Source organism: Eucyclogobius newberryi, unplaced genomic scaffold (genome assembly GCF_026437365.1).
Source record: "Eucyclogobius newberryi isolate DKJ021-1_F unplaced genomic scaffold, fEucNew1.0.hap1 SCAF_21, whole genome shotgun sequence".
Taxonomy (NCBI): Eukaryota; Metazoa; Chordata; class Actinopteri; order Gobiiformes; family Gobiidae; genus Eucyclogobius; species Eucyclogobius newberryi.
In genome coordinates, this window is record NW_027315846.1 from 15251615 (window position 1) to 15267518 (window position 15904).

Genomic DNA, 15904 nt, shown 5'->3' on the forward strand with positions numbered 1-15904 from the left:
AGTCGTCACGGCAACACTGTTTAAACTCATTATGCAGAAAACGTGTGGTGTTTGTTTTGCTAATTATGACACATTGACATACTGTAATATACAATGTTTCACTAATTAACCATGAAATTATTAGCAAGTTTGATTGGATTTGCCTGTCTTTAATACACTAGATTATTTAAATAAGACATTTTGGCTGTACCTGTATCAGAAGGCAAGTGTGTGCATGGAGCTGGGCTGTAGACTCGAGCAGCGTAATCCTCGAAGGTCGTGGGTTCCTGGTGATGCTGCACAATTGTTTCAAGGTATCGGGTGCGCTCCTCATAGCTGATGTCAAAGGTTAAGTCAAAATGTAACATGAAAAGGCAAGACAGATAATGAGAAGGAAAGAGTTGGCCAGACATTGCAGTTTAAAATTCACATAATTGTTTTTAGAAGGAAATGTCTCCATCTTGAACAGTATATAGCTCAAATACATTTTTGAGGCTACTAAGGTTTTTCTTTTTTCCACTCATCCTTTGAAATTTAGGATGGAAATGTCAGTTTGCTTTTCAGTTACAAAAATATTGCTTATTTTTTGTTAGCAAAGTATTTAAATTTGATGTCAGTCAGTCATAGAAAATGTGTTATAATAATTTCTCACCAGCAAACAACCTTTTCTTCCCCTGTATATTTCTAGAAATACCAAGTGAAATGACAAAGAAGTGATCTTCTCTTAAGACTACTTTTTGCCTCCGGTCCCCTCCCTTATGGAATTTTGAAAATTTTAATTACAGAGTTTTTAAAAGGGCAAATAACTAATAATATAATCCATTGTCCATAACATAAACATAACCCTAACAAACGTATCAGAAACATAAGACAGACTAGTTTTCTTAGCTTTCACTGGAGCATCATTATTTGATTTTATAACCCTCATGACTTTCTGTTAGACAGACTATTCAGGCCCTGGTCCATACTCTCCTTATCTATATATCCAGCCATAATGACAGCTGTAGAGCGCACACACATAACTCTGGCCCATTAGCTCCCAATAGTAAAGCCATTTGCTACAATAACAGAGGTTTTCAATGGCTGCCTGCATCTGTATTTGATAAGGCTGGGCCCCAGAAATGGTAGTGAATGAGCTTTATGGCCGACTGTCTATGTAAGTGCATGTCTCCCTGTTTAAATGGGATTAGGCCAATGAATCTTCAGAATGAAATCTGCGTGTTTGTGCCTCAATGCGGGGCCCTGCGTTGTGAATGAGCCAGCCATCTGCAACAGCACCCATGGGTTTTCTATTGGATTACAGTGGCCGTCTATGGGTCTCAGAAGGAGAGAGGTTCAGGTCTAATGGTAACTGATCCAGTTAGAGGCAATGATAATAACAACAGTATGGCTCCTTTAAAGGGAAGGGACAGACTGAAAGACCAAGAAGTCAGAGAAAAACAGGGCTGGTGGTGAAAGCCGGTTACAAATATTGGTGTTTGAAAATAGTGGTTTCATAGATTCATGAAAAAAAAGTCCTTTCGGAGTAAAAAACATCTGCTTGAGTGACAAACCAAAATATCTATACATAATTCTAAATATAATGAGTATAGGTCCAGTGTGTTGATAAAGAACAACTAGTTCAAAGTTGTTTGAATCTATAAATCTTAAACACAATAAAAAAGTTTAGCTGGTTATGTCATGTTAGAGAAGATCACTTCTTTGTCATTTCACATGGTATTTCTAGAAATACACAGGGGAAGAAAAGGTTGTTTGCTGGTGAGAAATTATTATATTATATAACACATTTTCTATGACTCTGACATCAAATCTAAATACTCATAGTTTGGCTCAATATTAGTCTCATCACAATAAAAACGTTTAGCTGGTTATGTCATGTTAATGTAATTTCCATGCAAATTTTATGATAATGACAAAACTATTATCGAGCATTTGCCCGGATCTTAATTCTATTTCAACTCAAAGTAAAAATAGCAGCGTTCGCCTTATTTAGCACACTGTAAATCACAGTGGCATATGAAGGAAATGAAGCACATTGGAGGTGCAAAGCAAGTGCGATGCGGAGGGCGGAAGGCAGGGGCCGACTTGTAAAACAGAGTGAGATTCCCAGTATGTCGGCCGGAGGATGAGGCAGGGGAAGAGCAGCAGTCTCAGCAGCCGTCACGCCGCGGCACCATGTGACGACTCTGCTCGCCTTTTCCTGCTCCCAGCTCCCCTGCATCGCACTTTCGCTTCTGACTCCTCCGTGTGTGCCAGGCTGCGAGGCAATTAGGGGAAACAATTAGCCATTTCCGAACAACGCTGTGCTGTTGTTTTAGCGTGAAGCAGCTGAGGTGGAAAGAGGGAAAAAAAAAAAAGAGTCAAATGTAATTACTTCAAAGACCAGTAATGAATAAAAAAAATGAAAAGGTTCTAGTTTAGAAACATATAAAAAGGTACACAGTATTAATCATTCTCATGGAAATGCTCGTGCGAGACAAATTTACTGACACCAAACCAGAGTCTACAATTTCTTTCTATTAAAATTGTCTCAAATATGACCATTCCTCTTTTTTAGGTCTCACAATTAAAGTGTTAAAACATGCCTGCAAAGGTTGAATTTCAAGTAGCATTCAAAACGTGAATGGACAGTAAAATAACCCACCTGTATCTATATTTCCCCACTTCTTTTTTAGTATGAATCACTTCTAAAGACTATACCTCATGTCCACAGTTCATCTGAGAACAAAAGGAGGTGGTCAGAAGGACTCCAGCAGCAGAAGAGACTAATATTGAGCCAAAAGTAAATACATAGATATTGTTGCACAGCTGGGATAAATGACAGGAGTTTTTGTTCCTTTTCCACACTCTATTTCCTTTGTCTGTCTGCTCTTTCTTCTTCCCAGCGTGGGCTTTCTGCATGTGGCCGTGTGACACCGCGGCGCAAACACAAACTCACACTGAGCGGCAACACAAGACACAAGAAACGCTGACAACTTTTAGAACTTTGGCACAATTAGAGGAATAGGACAACCACATCTGTAACATTTGCTATTTGGTTTAGAGTTGACAAAAATAAAAAATAAATATCTCAATTCTAATAGATATTTAAACTTGTATCTGCCAAGCATCAATAGTACGAAAAAGACCCAAAAAATTAAATAATCACAAACAGGACAGAATTGGACCTTTCCTGAACAGTTTCAGAATATTTATAAAAATGATTAAACCACAAAATGTATGATTATTTTGTGTTGAAAATCGCATTCTCTTTTAAAACATGTTTTAACAGGTTTTGTCATCACTGTGCTATCAAAATCCATATCATGCCTAGTCTAGTTACATGTATTATTATTATTTTTTAATATATGACATTAATAGACCAGTTTCACAGCCATTCTTTTACTAAGTGTTCCCTCTGTAGTTATTTTGAGGCTTCCTGTTGACACAGACTTGCCAAAGACACCAGACGATTTAGTCTAACAATCCAGTTTTGATAATATCCTTCTGCTGCAGCTTACCAGAAAGACACTGTGTGGTATTAGGAAAGATTTGCAACCAATCCAAGCTTGACTGATTAAGCCCTAAAATAACTTCAGTAATTGAATATTTACACTTCTAGCATTTGGGTTTTTGACTTTTCTGTCCTCATTTAATATTATTTTCAGTTCTTTAGTTATTTATTTATTTTCTAACTTGATCTTTACAAGACATCAGATTTGGCAACCATACAAGACATCTTTGGTAAACATCTTGTATAAGCCATTCTACATAAATAAAATCTGTAAAGTAAAAAAATAGCAGCTTGTATCTGTCTCACTGCCACCTTCGCCTCATTCCCTCTCCCTGTGGTCCATCCAAATGGTAGCAATGAAATGTCCTGTAATTGAATTTCAGATGGGCCCTCTTATTAAGTCATTAGCAGAAAAATGTCTCGCTTTCTGAGAGAGAAAAGGAAAAGATTATAAAAGGAGAGTGACCGAGAGAGGAGATAGAGCCACATTTGTGTCTAAAGGTAGACAGAGGGACAGCGGGCAAATATAAAGAGGTTCTTTTGTGTGAAGTCAGAAACTAATTTTCTTGCCGCGGTTGAAAAGAGTACAGAGCACGTTGGTGCCGTCCCTGGTCCATTTCAGAGGCTTTCTGTCCCTCACTCTCCCGCAGAGCTCTTCATTGTGCTGATGTTCGACTCCTGCGATCACTTGAGACCGAGCGAGCGGGAGAAGACGCAGGAGGAGCAAAGGAGCTTGTTAGCGCATTAGGGGTCGGCAGGGATGTGTGGTTTTGAATATTCAAACGCCTGACGACTATGCCCTTATATGATATTCAGTATATTTATCTGCATATGCAGACTCTGATTCTTTGTTTCCTAATGTAATGCAAAGTACCAATACTGTTAAAAACAATGCACATCTGGCCTGTCTCTTAATGTGTCTAGAGATTAATTATGTTTTGAATTTATTCATTTGTTCCCCTTTTGAAAATGGGCAGTTGTACACTTGGATAAAAGATATTTCCATGAAAATAGAAATTAGAAAGCACTGTATAAGACAGAAGTGTTTTTGTCATCTGCACTTTACAATTAAAGTGTATGAAAAGGTGCCCAAATATGTGTTTTCTTCCTCTGTAAAATAAAGTTACATTTTATTTCTTATCACAAAACTCCTGCCGAAGTTAATGTCAGTGACAAGTGTCTCTGTGCTAACGGCATACAAATGGGAGTATTGACGGCCACTATAAAGCTTGTGAGAGCAGATCAATAATGGTCGAGTGAGACCCATCAAGCAGAAGTTGTCTTTGAAGCAGCCCTGAATATAATGCCATGCATTAGTTTGAAGTAGAGGCGTTGTGTGATTAGGAAAGGACACTGCACATCACTGTTCATTATGCTGATAACCAATATTTTATAGATATATATATAGATTATATAGATTTTCAAGTTTATTTTGGGTTATAGAGTAAAAATCAAGGGGCTAGAGCCAGCTAAAATATATATATGCAAGTATATGGGAACTTTTTCATGGTAGTTATTTAAAAGTTACTAAAATCTTCAAAGTAATAATTATTGTCAAACAAAGTCACCCCCCTCACATTTTATACTGTTTAGAGCTGTCAAAGTCACATGGAATTAAAACCACGCTAGTTGTAAAAGATACCCCGCTTTCATATTTGCAGTATCTCAATCCGCATCTCCCAAACGCACTGAGGTCCAGCCTATCTGTCCTCTGCACCCCGGGCATTGGAAAAGACAACAGAGAAGGGGACATCAGAGGGATAATACAATTGGAAAAGCTTTACAGCGTGTAATGATAAACCTGTGTGTGCGCGTTCATGCCCAAAGGAACAAGCTAATGGGTTTATATCTTTCTGTGATAGCAATGATATGGAGGTTTTGTGATTTCATTAAGGAGCGTGTGTGTCCACGTACGGCCGAGATGGGGACACAGATAGGTCACTCTGATGCAGTTGTTATTGTTAGGGGCGACACAATCATTCTTAACGCCATTTATCTGCTCTTTAAACTAATCCTGAAACAAAAAGAAAAAAGTCTCGCAATTCTAATCACCACCTTTTCACCAGTTCACCTTGATTTCCTGAAAACACATCACACCACATTGTCATCAGTTGCAACTATGGAGCCCTGAAGCAGCCAGCACAATCTCCATTTCACTAATACACGCAGGGCACAACCATCGTAATAATAATAGATGAGACATTTATTTCATTCTTATCTCAAGGCGGTAAAATAATATTTGCTCACACCATAGGCGCAAGGTATAGCTATGTAGGCTATATTAAAAATGACATTTGAATAATTTTATACGAATAAAATGTCCCTTTGAGCAGTATTCCAAAGTCCAAAAACTCTATATAATTTGTTTAATACACATGAGTACAAGTAGCTTGTAATGTAATACAGAATTAATTATATTTTGCTTAACACAATTTATAACAAGACACCATAATAATAATTTAAATCATCAGTAACCAATACTTAATAAACGACAATATAGAAAGTGAACAAATATATTGAATGCATTGTTTTTTTATATTATAAACTGATTTTTTTTTTAAATATAGTCGTCACGATAAACATTTTTTGTGTTTATGTATTATTTTTAGATAAAACAACACAATTTAAGGATAATTCACGATTACCGAGACCTTAACCAAACAAGAGTGAAATCTTATGAATTCCATAATTGTGTCACATTACAATTTCTCAAGTTTGTGACCAGCTTTATGAACTATAACTTTGTGAATGACAAAATAAAGTTAATGTGACAACAGCAAAAAGTACTGGTGTATTTGTGAGTATAGACCAATTTTTTTTTAGTTCTTACATTTATTTTATGACCTGAATAATCATGATTATCAATCAAACAAATAATCCTAATCCTTTATATAAATCAAAAGTGCAGGGAACCAATAGGGCTCACACTGCACACCTCAACTTCAGTTACCGGTACATGTTGTGGACTTGGTTGTCTGCGATCGCCCTGGCAGAATCTTAAACAGCTCATCATTTGAAAATGCTTACATTCAGATGGGCAACCCGACAAAGTGCATCCATGTTCTGGGACGCATAAGCGGCGACACACTGCAGATTAGCTTGTTTACTGGTTGGCGGGGGGTCCGAGCTGAGGAAGGTGCGCTGAAGCTGCTGATGGCTCTAGCTCATGTGTCCGCACGGGGAGACACAAACTGACACATACACAAGTCATTACGAGGATCCTACAGGCCAAAAATTAGACTAAAATGAGCTGCATCAGGAGTAATCATTTTCTCCTCTGATTTATCTGAGGAAAAGCTGTACCTAGAACTTGGAACAATATATACAAATTTCAAATGCTAAATAGCTTTTTACAACCAACATGGAACATTCAACTTGGAATATAGGAAAAGAAAACTCCAGTAGCACCAATAGGACTAAAACCAATACAAAAGTTACCTATGTATGCAGTTTTGTTTGTTTGCTATAAACTATGTACATTTGAGAATAGAATTATGCTCCCTCTATTGCAGACTGTCACTTGCGCGTACGTACGACACAGGCATCCAGCAAGCAGCGCAAACAGTAACACAGACACAATTCCCAAAGGAGACCAAGAACAGATTAACAGTGACCCTCCTCCTCACCCCGGCCTTTTCATTTCCTACATTCACCCGACGGGAAACAATTAAACTTAAGCACCTCCTTCTGCCTGCGCTCACAATGACATTCACTTAACCGCAACCTAATTATGTTTTTAAGCTACAGATATCTAAATGTCATGTTGATCTAACAATTACATTTCTTCTTATTTATAATACGCAAAGGCACCGTTGGGAATTTGCTTCTGAAAACCAGCTTTATCTCATTTCACTACAGTTGGCAGAGCTCACACTTGCACTGCAGCAAAGTCAGAAGAGGTGCTCCTTCCACAGAGAATAGGTGGTGTGGAGGATAAAGAATACCATGACCCCATTTTAGCATCACCGATAACAAAATGTCTTCAATTTGTAAGGTTGCACCCTCACCTTTTACTGTGGTGAGGGACACACACTCCTTGTCACACACCGCAGATTGTTGCCTGACTGGGACAATGGAGCCCATTGTGGGGCCTGGCACAGAAAGACCAGGCAGGCCAGTAGGCGTTTGGCTGCTCCGTCACTGTGTGTCTATGTGCGTGTGTGGATATGGGGGGATAATAGCACTACATGCCCAGAGCTGCCATCATTTCAGTGGGAACAGAGTGTGAAAGAGACACACACAAGCCCATAAAACACACACACGCACAACCACAGCACTGCTATCACACCGGGCCATATGCTGACCCCAGCCTCAGCACAGCTATCTCTGCCAATCAACGACTAGAGGGGATGTCCCGCGCACACAACAGAGCAACCAAACACGACAAAACACTCTAATCCAAAGAGTCAAACATATAGGTACAACACAGGCATCATGAAATACATACATGTAAACCAATGGATGACATGAAGTGGACACTAATGCCCATCAGTAGTGGCTGGCAGAGTGGAAGGATCTGTGTGTGTACATGTGTGTGCGTGTGTGTGTGTGTAGAGGAGCTTAGCATCTTTCCAACATTGTTCCCCAGAAGCACAATCACCCGAGAGCAGATGGAGGCTGGCCACACACACAGACTCGCGCATATCCTCTCGCACAAATATTCACTCTGTATACAGTCATATGTCCGTCAGATGGCCAGGCAGCTGCGGCACAGACACACAGGTGAACCTTTGCCCAAACTGGTCACAGATTTCTGTGACTGACTGAAGGACGTCTGGACACAAGACTGCGCTGCACTTTTCCAGGCATTGTGCTAAACTTTAAATGTACTTACTTTGCTTAAATACATTAATGGTACATTCCCATATACCAGAACAATTCAAATAAATTAATCTTGTTGAAAAGTAACAATTACTTTAAATTACTGTAAATATGTCTTAAATTGTGTAATTTGTGAAGCATAAAAAGGTAATGAATTGCATGGTTTGCTGTGACAATGAATTGACTACTTCAAGTAATCCTGTAACCTTTGTGTACTTTAAAGTGCTTTTTCTTTACGTTTGGCCAGGCGGATTGGTGCAATACACGTAATGCTGTATATCAGTCTGTGTTCCAAGTCTTGGCCTGCTTTTCTTGCTGCAGAGAGTTGATATGCAAGCTGTGCTTACAAACAACTGCCCCAGCAGCCTGGCACCCTCTCTGTGTGGTGTGTATGCCTCCATGTGTGCTTGAGAGATTTTGGATGGTTGTAGTCATGGAAAGATCAGAGAAAGAGAAAAGGCAGATGGACTGCCCTCAGGGCCAGGGAGACAAAAATGAGGGAGCAGAGATGACAAAAATGCCAGTTAACCAATGACACACTTAGGCCTGCCAACTTATCCCCCACAAACCTCTGTGTCCAACCATCAATGCACATAGTCATGCTGCTTTTGTAAGTAGTCGAGTGGCCTTAGCACAGGGACACATAACCTTTAACTCACAGAGCCAAAATCTATATTCAGAATCTATTTATGGGAATTTGAAGACAATCCTACTTCATATTTGTGAGCTAGTTCTATTGAGAATTACATAAATAGATAAAAGGTGAAAATATTTCAAAAATAATACATGTAAGAGGAAGGGCTATATATATACACATATATATATATATATATATATATATATATATACATATATACATATATACATATATACATATATACACACACACACACACAAGGATTGGGCTGTTAAAAAGACAGAAGAGTCTAAACAGGGACAAAATTGGACAGAAAGATGATGATGATGATAATGTAAAGTCTACGTGCAACCACCACAAATGACAAAAACACAACACAATGAGACAGGGATGTCTGACACAGAGACCCAGATGAAAGAGAAAGAGAGGAAAAAGTGACAGTAGTAGAACACAGGAAAGAGTGCCGGAGTGACTGAAGAGTGGAGTACAGAGGTGTGTATCTCCGAGATGGCGAGTCAATAATGACTGATTACTGTAATTCAGCCTGTCAGAAACATCGAACTGGTGCTACTACCAATCAATACACACCAGGACAGAGGCAGCCACACACAAACACTTTAGTGTGTGACTGACCACTGCATGTGTGCGGCCCAGCACGTGGATAGGACCACAACTGAGACACACGTCCACAGACTCAGAGTGGCCTGAGGGGGAGACCTGAAGAACAAGGAGACAATAATGTTCAAGAATCTCCACACACTGAAGAACAAGGAGACAATAATGTTCAAGAATCTCCACACACCAGGAACCTACAGGTAATAGTTCAAGATACAGCTGCACTCAACAATGTAAATGATAATTGACTGACTGGAGGAGCAAATCTAAAGACTGTAAAAAGAGATAATAATCATGAATAAGTCATTCAGTGTCTTGGACTGTATTATACTCGACGTCTTGCAGTCCAGCAGTCCAGGCAGGGTTAACACAATCATTTTGGACTATGCATTGTAAAGTCAACAAATACAACTAAAAACATAGTTAACATGTTAAAATCCAAACATATTATTAGTTCTGACTCTCCATGTGTCTCTGTAGAGGTTCTTGTTTTGCCACTTTTAAGACTGTGGATACATTTCTAATGCCAAAGGACCAAGCTATCAGTCAGTATTGAGGAACTGAAATCCCTAAAAATTATGCTATAGGAGGTAATACCTGGTAGGTAAAGTTTGAAAAATTAAGGGGAGATTTTGAGAGTTGCTCCCATCTTGAAACACAGGTGTAATTTCCTGTATTTAGATCATGTCTGGCTTATATAAAATATGGGGACCACTATTTTCTCTCCATTATTATGTTCTAATTTTCAATGCATTTTCCATGTCCATGGAAAAAGTATTTTCAATGTTTACCAAGCCGCGTGGGAACCCTGCCTTGATATGTATATGCTCATTTAGGGACAAAACTATTTGGAAACAATGTACGAGACAAAGTCATAGCCCTGTATTGACCGCCTGAAGTATAACTGAAATATGGTCACATGATAGATCAGGCAGACTTTACAAAAATGCATCAGCATCCATCAGCAGCAGTATAGTGTCATTGTCATTACCAGAATTCTTATCAAAATCACACACTTCAATGTAATTCTTATTAAATTTGTAAATGCATAATGAATACATTTCAACTATCAAAAAGCAAACACTATGCGTATATAAAGGAGTGAAATAGAGACTTACCAAGAAGATATTATTAATGTTTTAGACGAGCTTTTAAAGGATACAAATTTTGATAGAGCGGAATGAGGGATTTCAAGGCTCGACTGGCATTGATGGCTGTGGCTCTGACCATTGTGGGTAAGATCTTCATGTCCACTATAGCACCATCAAACAGCGGTCCAAAAAATGGCACCTTGAAATGGAAAAAAAAAAAAAGATGATCAACTTATCCAATTCATAAATATATATAGATATGGTTCTACCAAGCCTTCCCATGAGCAACTAATTCTTGGGAATATTGAACTGTATGACTGAGGCTTTGGTTAAATGGTTTATTCAATTGTTTTCTAGTGGAATCCACCATAACCATTAATGTCAAGACTTTATTTAATTTATTTGTGAACCAGATCTCCAAGCCATGCACTCCGTGACTGAGTACAGCGCTTTCAAGACCACAATCCAGAGAATATCTCATTTTACTTGTTTTTATATTTACGTTAATTCAATATTTTAGCCTGCAGAATGAATGAAACAGAATACGGTTATATCATTAGTGTTATGGTATCTATGTCACAAAGGAAAAAAACCAACATTTTATTGTGTTAAGTCTTTCGAAATAGAGTTATGCTGTTGTTGCTGTGGTATTAATGTCTGTGTTTTAGACTGAAACATTAACCAGAGCCCAAGACAAGAGGTCAATGTCTATCAAGGTTTTTCTTTGAAGAAAACGTTCCACATATCCGACATGTATAGTAAATAATATACTAGACTGTAGACAGACATCTAAATTGGATGGTGTCTATTATACCTCTGGTTTCTTGAGTATGTGGATAGAGTACATGTGGTTCTTCATTGGGTAAATGATGATTAGCACATCTCCAAACTCTGTAGGGATGATTCCTCGTCTGTAATCTCTGGAATGTTCTGACCAAACAATATGGACTTCGTCATTGCCCAGGTGTCTGAGCTGAAAGAGAGAAAATCAGAAGAAATCAACACAAGGTACTAGAATAAACATTCAGTGTGCTTTATAAATACACAACTGTAAATCAATGCCAGTACACAGGCTGGATGGTCAATATCCATCATAAATCCAAGGCTTCATAGAATGTGTGTATGTGCTACATGTGGCCCTGGGGTGATGGAGTGAGCGATTGAGGGACAGAGAAGAGACAAGATGAAGTGAATATTCCCAAAAGATCGAGTACAGACTGGAAGACGGATGGGATTAAGTCCAATGTTTTGTGTTCAGTATTCACTCAGGGGGAAACAGTCAGTACTTGACAGCATTGTCATTAACCTTCATGTCAACAACAGTACCTTCTGATGCAAAGTAGTTGGTCTAGGTCTAGGTAAATACCTTTTATCTACACGAGAAGAACTAGAAACCTGTGCAGACCGTCTGAAACAGCACTGCAGATATTTTACAGGAATATGAAGAAACAGGGGGAATGATACATTTCTGCCAGCGAATGGTGTGACACTTAAACCTCTTTGGCAAATAATGAAGCCTTTGGCTTTGGTCTTCACGTGATTAAGGATGTCTTTGAGAACAAAGACATAAGTGTGCGTCTGGTGGGGTTAACCATTCTGTGTGTTCAAGAGCATGGGTGTTTGATGGGGCCATCAGCTGATCAGGGAGATGGATGGTGTCAGACCAGGCACTGATAATCCAATCAGCAGCCTGAAGCGACATGATAGGCCGAGAAGCAGGAAGTATGATGTGATTAAATGGACATTATGGCCATGTGCACAGCGCCTTGAGCCTGGGGGATGACAGGTGTACACACCGGCACTTGCAGCACACACGCAGCACATTAAACGTGTTGGAGAGAATTAATGTAACATTTGTATATACAAATCAACATTGAAAATCAACAAATGTGTGTGTAACCCATGTATTCATAACCATAAGCTCTTTCCCCAAATAGATTTGGTTGATTGGATTGGGGCAAATCACAACAATAAATATTAACTCACACACATGTATTTTGCTTGTATCACGTAAATACATGGCCTGTCCAAGGAATCAAAGATGTTATGAAAAGATTGTCTTTACAATTCTCCAATTGGTTTTAGTCATATACTCTTCAAGGCCCTATAAGCGATTTACATCACATAAGCGCTCACCCATTCACACACATTCATATGCCGCAGTATGCAGACAATGGGGGTGAGGCAAGTAAGTGTCTTGTCCAAGGACACAATAACAGTATCTGTGTGTGGGAGTGGGATATGAATCGCTAACCAGTGGGTCAGTGGACGAACATTTTATCAGAGCCACTGCTGCCCAAATAGTCAAAGAGCCGTTGTGTGATTCAGAAAACAGCAGGTGTTTTGTGCTACCTTCTTGGTGAGGTTGTGGTCCTGATCATGGGGCATGCGAGTGGAGACGTGGTAGACCACCTCTGTGGTGGATGTGGCGTAATACGGTGTGGTCTGGCCTGTGCTGCGGTTGCGCTGCAGACCTCCCATGAAGCCACAGTGAGTGGTGAGGTCCACCTAATCAAAAGATATTTAGTAAAACAACAGTACTAAAAATGACTGTCATTGTATTGGACTGCTTTCATGTATAATTGAGACATTTCTTCACAGTTGTTCTTACCTCCCAGCCCAGACCTGAAACAAAGTCTTCATAAGCTTGGCTGCCTGCTGTGTTGGTGAGTATGGAGTGTTTGTCCTCTTGTCCTTCTGCTACATAAAACACTGCAATTTTGTGTGTTTCACGGCTACAAGACAAAACAGGCACACGGTTAATTAATGAGCTAACACTACAGAGTAAATAAAAACACAAGCAAAACATTTTGCTACAATAACGGCAACCTGGAGAAAAAACGCAAAGGGATTCACATCAACAGGGTTTAAAATCTAGTTTATGTATATAAGGTATCTTTTTAAAATTGGCTTTGTTAAGAATCTACACTTATTAAGAAATCACAACTATGCACTACATGTCAGTAAATGTTTAACAATAAAGTAAACCAAGTGAACATCTCTTAATTTTACCAGAGAAATAATTGAAATAATTGATTAGAAAAGCAGTTGAAGGTGAAAACGTCCTTACCATTGCCGTGAATCCAAGTTCTTCAACTCCCTCAGCAATTTCTCATTTTTTCTCAACAAATGAAAGCTACTCCTGTAAAATAAAAATAAAAAAGTACTGTAGTTAAAACTACACAAAACTACAACCTTCAATGTTTACAAGTTGAGACTTTGTTGCTAAATGACAGGTTGCTCTTTTTTGTCACAGGGTCTTGAAAAAGCTCGAGCAGGTATAGTATGCAACAGCTAATTGGATATATATCAAGCAATAATGCAAACAAAATAAAAACACAATTCAACAATCTGAGAATAAAGAAGCCGATGAAAATATTCATATTTATAGATTATCCCTTATTCTCCAAGTTCTTTTTTTCAACAAAAGTGGATTAAAATGTGTGATTCATTAGCGGTTAGCACATTTTACACTGACAAAGTGCAAAGGTGTAGTCCACTAGGTGTATGACTTTGGGAAAAGCTTCAAGGAACCAGTCACCAACCTCAACCCCCCCTCCCCAAAATAAACCAAGATTCGATCAGTAAAGCCTGGAGTGGCCTGATAATGACACATCATTCTTGTTGCTCTTTGAGTGAGGAGAAAAAGATAGAAAGAGCAGGAGATAAAGACAGGGAGAGAGAGAGCAATTTGCTCTTTATTAAACTGATACTTGGTAATGGCCTCATGCTCTGCTTTCAAAGACTCCATTTACACCCTGGATTATAGGGAAAAGCATAAAAGGGGACACACATGTGCAGACACACGCCGTGCTGGGGTGAATGTCAGCATCTCCTGTTGGGTAATGCCCCACATGAATACCTCGAGAGACAGATGGGGCCAATAACACATAATTAGTTAATCTGTCCTCCTGTTTATTCACCTAAATACTTCAATTTTTACCCCTCCTCCTTCTTCATATTCTCGTGATTATTTTGCTCCATTTCAATTTTTGTTTTTCTCTGTCATGATGAATACATGAGCACCATTCACCCAAATTCACCACTTCTCCCTCCATCATTCTTTTCTTTGACTACAGCCTTTTTATCCAATCTCTAAATGGGCTTAGTTTGATCAATAGCCAACTGTATTCATTATGACAGTCACAGGCTCTTGGACATGCACACACAGGCATAAATGCATAGTGTTAAGAAATCTATTGTGCGCGCTCAATGCAGGCAGTGTAATTCTAAGTATGAAGAGCCATGAGTGTCCATTAGCCGGCGAGACACATTTATCATGATACCTTCACATTGTGTGTCTTAACCCAGTCATTGAGGAGATGAAATGTAACAACACGTGAAAAGAAAGCGTGAGGTCCAATTAGTACAAAACCTTATCTTCACCTCATTTGCATGTAAGGACTGCTCCACAAAAGCAACTCCCACACACCAGGCTCACTACAACCCGACAAAAAAAAGACCCAGGGAAAATAATATCTTCTCATGTGCTACATTCTTTACCCGAAGGTCAAAAAATGACATGACTTCTTTATTCACAAAAACTACAGTAGGCTATTTATTCATGCATTTTGCCCGAATTTGAAAATTGAAACATAAACCTCGTTTCACACCGACCCTACTCTCCTCAGGTTTGTAACAATTCCGCTAGTGCTTTTTAACCGATACTTTTTTATGGTGCGTTTCAGGCGTACTCGGAGGTTGGATTTACACAGTTCCCGACATGGACATTTAAAATGGAGGAGGCCTTTCAAATCTTGGAAACTAAATGCAGGACAAAGCCATGTTGGTTTTCAGATTTTTTTCTCAAAGTTAAAAACCTTGACAGTTAAATAATGCTAGTCATTGTGTTATGTTCCAACTTGCTCTCTGCTGTCCATCTGCTGTTATGCTTCGTTATGCTAATGTTGCTAACGTCTACACAGAGCTAATGTCAACAAAAGCAAACATTTCCTGTGAAACAATGCTTTATCAATTGTAAATGTAATAACAATGTCAGATACATTAACATAATTGGATAAAAGATTTTTGGCTGATTAGAGCACTTTTCTATTTTTTTTGGTTACTTTCATGCATTGCTCATCCTCCCCCCCCGATTTGACAAATGTAACACAGAAACTCAGAAAACGTCACTCCGAGGTCTGACACCCGAGTTGGGTTTGAACCAGGCCGAGCAAGTGCTGGTGGAATCCACGGTTACCACGGAAATACCATAGATATCAATTTGTTGTGGGCAGTTTCCATGGATACGGTACCAGATTCCACATA

General features: G+C 39.0%; 1 protein-coding gene across 8 annotated transcripts in view; it reads right to left on the minus strand.

The window, feature by feature from the left end:
- Positions 1 to 15904, minus strand: part of ralgapa1 (Ral GTPase activating protein catalytic subunit alpha 1) — a 40201-nt gene that overhangs the window by 2312 nt on the left and 21985 nt on the right. For all 8 annotated transcript variants that reach the window (XM_072458298.1, XM_072458305.1, XM_072458303.1 and 5 more), the window contains 6 exons: positions 13707 to 13778; positions 13248 to 13371; positions 12989 to 13144; positions 11451 to 11609; positions 10708 to 10835; positions 191 to 315 (listed from right to left, as the gene is read on the minus strand). In XM_072458298.1, coding sequence (XP_072314399.1) covers positions 191 to 315; positions 10708 to 10835; positions 11451 to 11609; positions 12989 to 13144; positions 13248 to 13371; positions 13707 to 13778 — 764 coding nt within the window. The remainder of the gene's footprint in view (positions 1 to 190; positions 316 to 10707; positions 10836 to 11450; positions 11610 to 12988; positions 13145 to 13247; positions 13372 to 13706; positions 13779 to 15904) is intronic.